This window comes from Saprolegnia parasitica (assembly GCF_000151545.1).
Source record: "Saprolegnia parasitica CBS 223.65 unplaced genomic scaffold supercont2.50, whole genome shotgun sequence".
Lineage (NCBI taxonomy): Eukaryota > Oomycota > Saprolegniomycetes > Saprolegniales > Saprolegniaceae > Saprolegnia > Saprolegnia parasitica.
In genome coordinates this window covers 151,115-157,977 of record NW_012156444.1, presented here as the reverse complement: position 1 = coordinate 157,977, position 6,863 = coordinate 151,115, and the positions used below count along the sequence as shown (strand labels likewise).

Genomic DNA, 6,863 nt, shown 5'->3' with positions numbered 1-6,863 from the left:
TCGTCCTATCTTATAACCACCTCGAATAAATATCGTACACGTAGCACCGTCCTGCGACTGCGCCGACGCCCTCTTCATCGGCGCCAGGATCAAAGCCCAAAGGGCGTGCGGGCAGGGCGCCTACAGAAGCCACATCGACGCCTACACAAGCCACCCAAACCATTGCATGAAGCCGCTCACAGATGCCACAGACGACAGGACTGCTCGGAAGGGTACGGGGCGATAGGTTCAACATGAAAGCAGTCCATTGAGCTTCACAAGAGCATGCATGACGCTAGTAGGCTGCTGTTCGAGCTGCCGATGCCTTTGCATCGCAGTTGCTCCTTCCGAGATGCTCAAGTGGGCATTTACCTCATTTAGCATTCACCCATTATGTGTTGATGCGCAGGACAGCTTGGGATGGCCTCCAATGGCATTACCACGGCAGAGTCATCGCCAGGAGCGGCCAAGCTGCAACAATGCTTGGGCTGTGCTGCCTTATCACCATCTCGGGTCTCCGCAATCGTGGTATGCTGCAGAGCTCGGACTACAGTGCGATGATTCCTTGCAGCAAACAGTATATTTCGTCTGGACCATGCTATCTTAGTGGCCGCTGTTGTTGTCTTCTTGCAGCGTAAAGACGCGGATGGCCGAGACGCCGTTGTGGATCGTCTCGAGCTCGGTCGTGTCGTGACTCACGCGGCGACGGAGGAGCGTCACGGCCTTGCCCTTCATTTCGGTCTCAAGCACGAGGCTGCCGTCTTCGGCCCACGTCGGCGTACCCGTCACGGGTCCGTCCATGCTCTCCATGGTCTGCGCGCCATGCCCGACCTAATATGTGTCATGGCGTGAGAGAAATGGATGCGGTCGAATGGACTCGAACCCGGATCTCGTTGGTGAAGTCCTTGATGCCGCCGACGTTGGAGATCGCAATCTTGTCGCCCGACTGCGTCACGGTCTGCACGAGGCGGTTGACGCCAAAGCCCATGATGGAGCCAGCCTTCCGCTTGAGCCAAGCGACGTCAAGCTCCTTGAGGAACTCTTCCATGTTGCGCACCTCGGTGCACTTCCACGTCCCGCTAAAGTCGTGCATGTTTGAAAATGACGTCGAATCAATAACTACATTTTCTAAAGTTCGTCGGTCGAAGCTTCCTCCTTGGCACTGTTGGGGCCAGAGCGAACCGATCGCTGCAGGGACAGGCTGGCGGCGGGTCGTCCACCGCTGAACGCTATCCTTGCCACATCCCGTGCGCACGATGGAAGGATGCATAAGCTGATGAGCAAGTCGCCAGTGCACCGACAGCTAGGCGCGGCTGGAGCGCGGTGAAGTCTGCACTTGAACGAAGCACGTGGCTTTGTGGCAGGCAGCATATGCATATATACAACACATCCTCCTCGACGACCGCATCTACCGTCGCTTTGGAGGCACCTAGCCAAGGTGTGCCATGGACAAGATTAGTTAGTCGCGCGAAATCACAGTCGACTCGAACGACCAAGGCGAGCCATGGCAGGAACGCACCGGATTGGCTGGCGGGGCTTTGAAGAGTGCGTGCGCAACAGAGTGTAGGTCGTCGTCGTAACACCGTGCAGTCAACCCAGTACTGGCGCAAGCATGGTCGCGCTCTCGCTCGTCTCCCGCGTTCTGCTCGTCGTGGGCCTCGTCGCCGTGCCGCTGTACCTCGTACACCCAACTGGCGTCCTTAAATCGGGCGCTAACCGCTGCGAGTAGGCGGCGACGTCGCTCTCTGCGCTCCTCGTGCTCGCCGTGCTCTACGTGCCGCCGGTCGCGCTCTTTGGCTGGATGTACCTCTCGGCAACGGCGCGGCCCACGTCCAATGTCAACTGGGACATGCTGTTTCGCGTCTTCTGCGGCGGCCTCTGCCCCGGCGTCCTTCTCGCGATGGTCGTCGAGTCGATCCTCACGGCGACGCTCTTCTTCCTCTGCATCGACTCGGCCGACGTCTTTGCGCAGTACGAGCGCTACGGGTCATCGCACCCGAACGCGACGTCGACCGAGATCCTCTCGCATCTGCACATTCGCCACACGCTGGGCTTTTTCATCTTTGTGTTTTGCCTCGCGTTCGTCGTCGCGGGCCTCGTCGAAGAGTACGTCAAGTACTGGCTCGTGCGAGGCCGCTGCTGCGTTGCGTCTGGCTTTTGCACGCCCTTGACGTCGCCCCACATTGTCGACCCGTTCTACACCGTGCTCTGCTTTGCCGCCGCCGGCTGCGGCTTTGCCACCTTTGAGAACGCTGGCTACGCCTTTACGCAAGCGACGTTCGACGCGCAGCTGCAGACCGCGCTCCTTCGCGGCCTCCTCGCGACGCCCTTGCACGTGCTCTGCACAAGCCTCACGGGTATGCGCGTCGTCGCGGCCGAGCTGCGCAAGGCCCAATCGCCGCCAAGTGCACTGGAGCCAGCGTCCACGTGCGAGGCGCTTCGCGCCACGATCCGTTGCATCTTGCCAGCTGTGGTGCTTCACGGCGTGTACGACTTTCAGATGTTTGTGTGCACTGCGCTGTGGCCCGAGTCGACGTACGCATCATTGCTGACGGGCGCGCTCTGCCTTGTCCTCGGCGCGTGGTATGTCTACCGCCTCTATTCGTTCATCAACTGGGACTACCAAGTCCTCGACTACAGCGACGCCGCGGTGCACGCGATGGAGACGGGCGCCGAGCTCCAGCCACCGACGCCTGGCCACGTGCTGTAGCGAAGTAAAGAAGCGGTCCTTCCTGCCGCCTTGCTAGAGGAATAATTTCGTGCATTTTCGTGGATTTATGAGCATTTTTGGCATATATGGGTCTTTTCACGGTGCTTCTGCGTCCGAGGGAAAGGCGTTTGCGGCCGCCCTCGTCCCAGAGCGCGCCGAGCTCATTCGGCAATTGCCTCGCTCCCGATGCTGACCTCGTTCCTTCTGCGCACCCTCGCGCTGGCGCCACTGCTCAGCGCCGCCTACGACGGCCATGCGACGACGCTCGGCCCCGACGACGACGCTGGCAACAACGCGACCTTGGGCACGTGCCAGCTCATGAAGACGCTGCGCAACGCTGTGCGGTTCCAAGTCTCGCTGAGCGCGCACCAGTGGGCGCGCGGTGCCAACTGCGGGCGCTGCGTCCAAGCGCAGTGCTCCAACTGTCCGTCGCCGCTGCCGATCACGGCGCAGGTGACCGACCGCTGCTCCAACTGCCCGGCTGGCGACATTGACGTGTCCCGTCCGATGTTCCAAGCGCTCTTTGGCGCGCCCACGGGCCGCCGCCCGCTCAAGTGGGGCTTTGTAGACTGTCCCGTCGAAGCAACGCTCGCGCTGTGCACCAAGCCGCGCAATACGAGCCTCTACACGATCTTTGTCCAGCCCACCAACACGGTGTCGGGTGTTGCTAACATGACGATCGATGGCTTCAAGGGCCGCCTTTCTGGGAAAGGATCGTACTTCTTCAAGGCGCCCATGCCCCGCAACTGGAGCGACGTGCTCATCAACCTCACTGCGACCAACGGCGAGAAGATCACAGCCTCCGTCGCCCTCCGGTCGGGCCGCTGCGTGACGATTCCGCACCAGTTCCAGCCAACGGCAGTAGGCTCGGCTTTGATTCAGGCTTCGTCGTCCTCGCTCGATAGCGACGATGACATCGTCGTCCCAACCACCACGCCGCGTCCTGTGCCGTATTAAGAGCCCGGCCTTTCTGGCCAGAGACTGTACTATCTAACCGAGCGATTGTAATACCGTCGCTGGCTCTTCTGCGCAGGCTAGCTTGGAACGACAGGAGCTTGCGGCGACGTACGCAGGAGCTTCTTGCTGTTCTGTCTGTACCTCGCCCTTTCCGTGTCCATGCGACCGATGCCCGAGGACGCTTGTCACGACGACGGCGCAGCGCACGGTCGTGGCGACCGGGACCTTTTGCAACTGCTGCTCATCATCAAGAACGCAGTGATGGTCGGTGTTGTAGTAGGAGCGACGACGATCCGCGTTCGTGTTTAGTCAGTCGGTGCCATCGACTAGACGAAAAGGCGTCAATCGAAGGTCGAATCTTTTTCCGGACACGGCCGTTTCGGTCCATATTATCCGGATGAACGCAATCGACTTCCACTCATCGAGATGCCTCAACAAGACTGGATCCGCGTCCTCCGTGGCGTCGGCCTTGTCGCCGAGCAGGTCGTCAAGAACGCCAAGCCGCTCGAGGAGCAATCCAAGAAGGTGCTCCAGCACGTCGCTGACCTGGCCACGCTTGTGCCCCAGGTCGCGGCCCAAGTAGGGTCGCAGCACCAGCACCATGCCACGCCGCCGGCGACCGACTCGCTTGTACCGCCACCGTCCGAGTTCAAGCCGGCGCCCACCATGACGCCGCCGGTGGCCATCGAGGTTGCCGCTCCGATTTCGCCGCCTGTGGTGGAAGCGGCTTCCATCACAATGCCCGCGGTGGAGGCGTCCACAACGTTGAAGACCCCGACGACATTCGAGGCCAATGTGCCCAAGTTTGTCGAGCCCGCGATGCCTTCGTTCGAGCCCAAGGCGCCTTTTGCGCCAGTGTACATGCCACCTCTGCAGCCGCGCGAGTGGACCGAGAAGCACGTGCCGTCGACGCCGCTTGCTCGCATCGTGGGCTTTGGTGCGCTGGCGGCTCGCCTAGCTGTCGGGACGGCCACAGCCGTGATCCAGAACCCGTCGGGCGAAAAGCAGCTCAAGAACGCGCTCATTTCCGACGCCAATGCTGAGCGCCTTGCCGACGCGCTCTGCACCATGCGCGGTGTACGGTCGATCCGCACCGTGTTCCGCATCTCACACAGTGACGCATCTAGGCGGCGCTCAAGCTCGGGCAGATGCTCAGCATCCAAGACGAAAGCACGATTCCGCCGCAGCTCGCGCTCGCCCTCGACCGCGTGCGCCAAGGGTACGTACGAGGATCCTTTGTAAAGCTATCGATCTTGAATTCTCTGTGTCTAGTGCGCACATTATGCCCAAAGCGCAGCTCCACGCGCAGCTCACCAAGGCGTGGGGCGACGACTGGCGCGCCAAATTCGAGTCGTTTGACGAGAACCCGGTGGCGGCCGCGTCGATCGGGCAGGTGCACCAGGCCGTGCTGCTCTCGGGCGAGCGTGTTGCGGTCAAGATCCAGTACCCGGGCGTCGCCGATAGCATCGCGAGCGACCTTCTCAACCTCAAGCGTCTCGTGACCTACATGAACATCTTTCCCAAGGGCCTTTACATTGACGAGATCATTCGGTATGAAGCCGTGCTCTATGAAGAGCAACGGAACTCAGACTGCGCGCTAGAGTCGGCCAGGACGAGCTCACGGCCGAGTGCGACTATGAGAACGAAGCCGCGAACCAGCGCAAGTTCAAGGCGCTCATCCAAGACAGCATTTTGCGCGACGGCTTTATCGTACCGGACGTGTTTGACGACGTCTCGACGAGCCGCGTGCTAACAACGTCGTGGATCGCGGGCGTGCCCCTCGACAAGATCACGACGCTCTCCCAAGAGGTAAAATGGTCTCAAAAATTTCCAATGATCCATGTATCAATGTATCAGGTGCGGAACGACGTGGCGCGCAAGCTGCTGCAGCTGACGATGCACGAGCTCTTTGTGTGGCGCTTCATGCAGACGGACCCGAACTGGAGCAACTTTATGTACGACGCGCAGCAGCACAAGATTGGGCTCATCGACTTTGGCGCCGCGCGCCCGTACGAAAAGAGCTTTGTGGACACGTACTTTGACATTGTGTGGGGCGCGGCCAACATGGACCCGAAGAAGATGATGAACGCGTCGTTCAAGCTCGGGTTTCTCACGGGTCTGATACATTGATACTCTCTGGTGTCGATGTTGAAAGACGACGAGTAGGGGACGAGTCCAAGGACATGCTCAAGGCCCACGAACAAGCCGGTATGGTCGTCGGCGAACCGTTCGCGTCGCACGAGCCGTACGACTTTTACAACAGTCACTTGACGCAGCGTCTTGCCCAGCACACGGACATGTTTATGAAGGGTACCGCTTCCTGCCAAGATCATGGGTTTTCATTTTGCGAGTATGATTAGGTCGCTTGACGCCGCCGCCGCGGGAAGTCTACTCGCTCCACCGCAAGCTCGCGGGCGCCTTCCTCATGTGCATCAAGCTCAAGGCCGTGATTCCGTGCCGCGACGTCCTCGAAGAAGTCGCCAAGCAGTACCAGCGCTAACGATAGACTACATACAGTACTCCAATTCCCACGCGTGTAATCTCGTATTCGAGTGTGGACAAGGTTACAACTGTTGCCATTTCGGCGACGCATGCAATGTTCTCATCTTCTAGTTGAAAATCGGGGAAATTTGTGATATTTTCTCATTTTGCACGCCTCTACTTGGGTCGAATGTTGAAGCCTCGTCGAGCGGTGCATGGCCTTGGCATGCGGCCGTTGAACAATCTTCCTTGTCACTGTCGGTCAGTTCAATTCTCCCTCCTGCTGCCGTGGCCTAAGATTTAATCTTTAAAGTGGCCACTCCACAAGTCCTCAATGTGTGTGTGTTGTATTGTAATGGAGGTCGCTGGTCGCTGACAGTGCTGACGGCCGAGTTGGAGCGTGTCGAGAGAGGAAGCGGCGGCAGCGGCGACGCGGCGACGAGCGAGCGGCGGACAGAGACGAGCGGGTCCGGGGCCTGCCGTTGGGAGGATTGAAAAGTCTCGAACACGAATTCGCGCCACGCAGCGCCGAGCGGATGGCGCTCGAAGGCCGGGAGGAGGTCGACGTACATGTCTGTGACAAGCTCCCACACAAACGGTTCGAAAAAAGCGTCTGGCAGCGTGTCGATGGCGCTCCTGGCGCGTGGTCGTGGAAGGCGCCGGACGTAATAGTGCCGCCACTTGGCACTCGCACGCGTCTGCAGCGGCGCGTCTGCATCGATGCAGACCGCAAAGA

At 59.9% G+C, this 6,863-nt stretch overlaps 4 protein-coding genes across 4 annotated transcripts; 3 read left to right on the top strand and 1 right to left on the bottom strand.

Moving 5' to 3' along the window:
• Positions 1 to 540: 540 nt before the first annotated feature.
• Positions 541 to 1,085, bottom strand: SPRG_09657 (hypothetical protein). The gene is made up of 2 exons (XM_012349082.1): positions 863 to 1,085; positions 541 to 810 (listed from the first exon to the last, which is right to left on the bottom strand). Exons 1-2 carry the CDS (start codon positions 1,070 to 1,072, stop codon positions 583 to 585), a joined length of 438 nt encoding a protein of 145 aa, XP_012204472.1. The 5' UTR covers positions 1,073 to 1,085; the 3' UTR covers positions 541 to 582.
• A 464-nt stretch (positions 1,086 to 1,549) lies between these two features.
• Positions 1,550 to 2,752, top strand: SPRG_09656 (hypothetical protein). The gene is made up of 2 exons (XM_012349081.1): positions 1,550 to 1,660; positions 1,709 to 2,752. Exons 1-2 carry the CDS (start codon positions 1,592 to 1,594, stop codon positions 2,687 to 2,689), a joined length of 1,050 nt encoding a protein of 349 aa, XP_012204471.1. The 5' UTR covers positions 1,550 to 1,591; the 3' UTR covers positions 2,690 to 2,752.
• Positions 2,753 to 2,875: 123 nt separating this feature from the next.
• Positions 2,876 to 3,646, top strand: SPRG_09655 (hypothetical protein; the record flags this gene model as incomplete). The annotated part of the gene is made up of 1 exon (XM_012349080.1): positions 2,876 to 3,646. The coding sequence occupies one exon, from the start codon at positions 2,876 to 2,878 to the stop codon at positions 3,644 to 3,646; it is 771 nt and encodes a 256-aa protein (XP_012204470.1).
• Positions 3,647 to 4,072: 426 nt separating this feature from the next.
• SPRG_09654 (atypical/ABC1/ABC1-A protein kinase) lies at positions 4,073 to 6,146 on the top strand (the record flags this gene model as incomplete). Its single annotated transcript, XM_012349079.1, has 7 exons — positions 4,073 to 4,723; positions 4,774 to 4,865; positions 4,919 to 5,197; positions 5,248 to 5,455; positions 5,504 to 5,762; positions 5,813 to 5,956; positions 6,007 to 6,146. The coding sequence occupies 7 exons, from the start codon at positions 4,073 to 4,075 to the stop codon at positions 6,144 to 6,146; spliced, it is 1,773 nt and encodes a 590-aa protein (XP_012204469.1).
• Positions 6,147 to 6,863: the final 717 nt, after the last annotated feature.

Excerpts from the sequence above, each read along its gene's own strand:
- SPRG_09657 (XM_012349082.1), bottom strand. The coding sequence starts at position 1,072 with ATGCACGACTTTAGCGGGACGTGGAAGTGCACCGAGGTGCGCAACATG. Across the intron at positions 811-862 it reads ACTTCACCAACGAGATCCGG|GTCGGGCATGGCGCGCAGAC; the intron begins GTTCGAGTCCAT and ends GACACATATTAG.
- SPRG_09656 (XM_012349081.1), top strand. The coding sequence starts at position 1,592 with ATGGTCGCGCTCTCGCTCGTCTCCCGCGTTCTGCTCGTCGTGGGCCTC. Across the intron at positions 1,661-1,708 it reads TCGCCGTGCCGCTGTACCTC|GCGGCGACGTCGCTCTCTGC; the intron begins GTACACCCAACT and ends CGCTGCGAGTAG.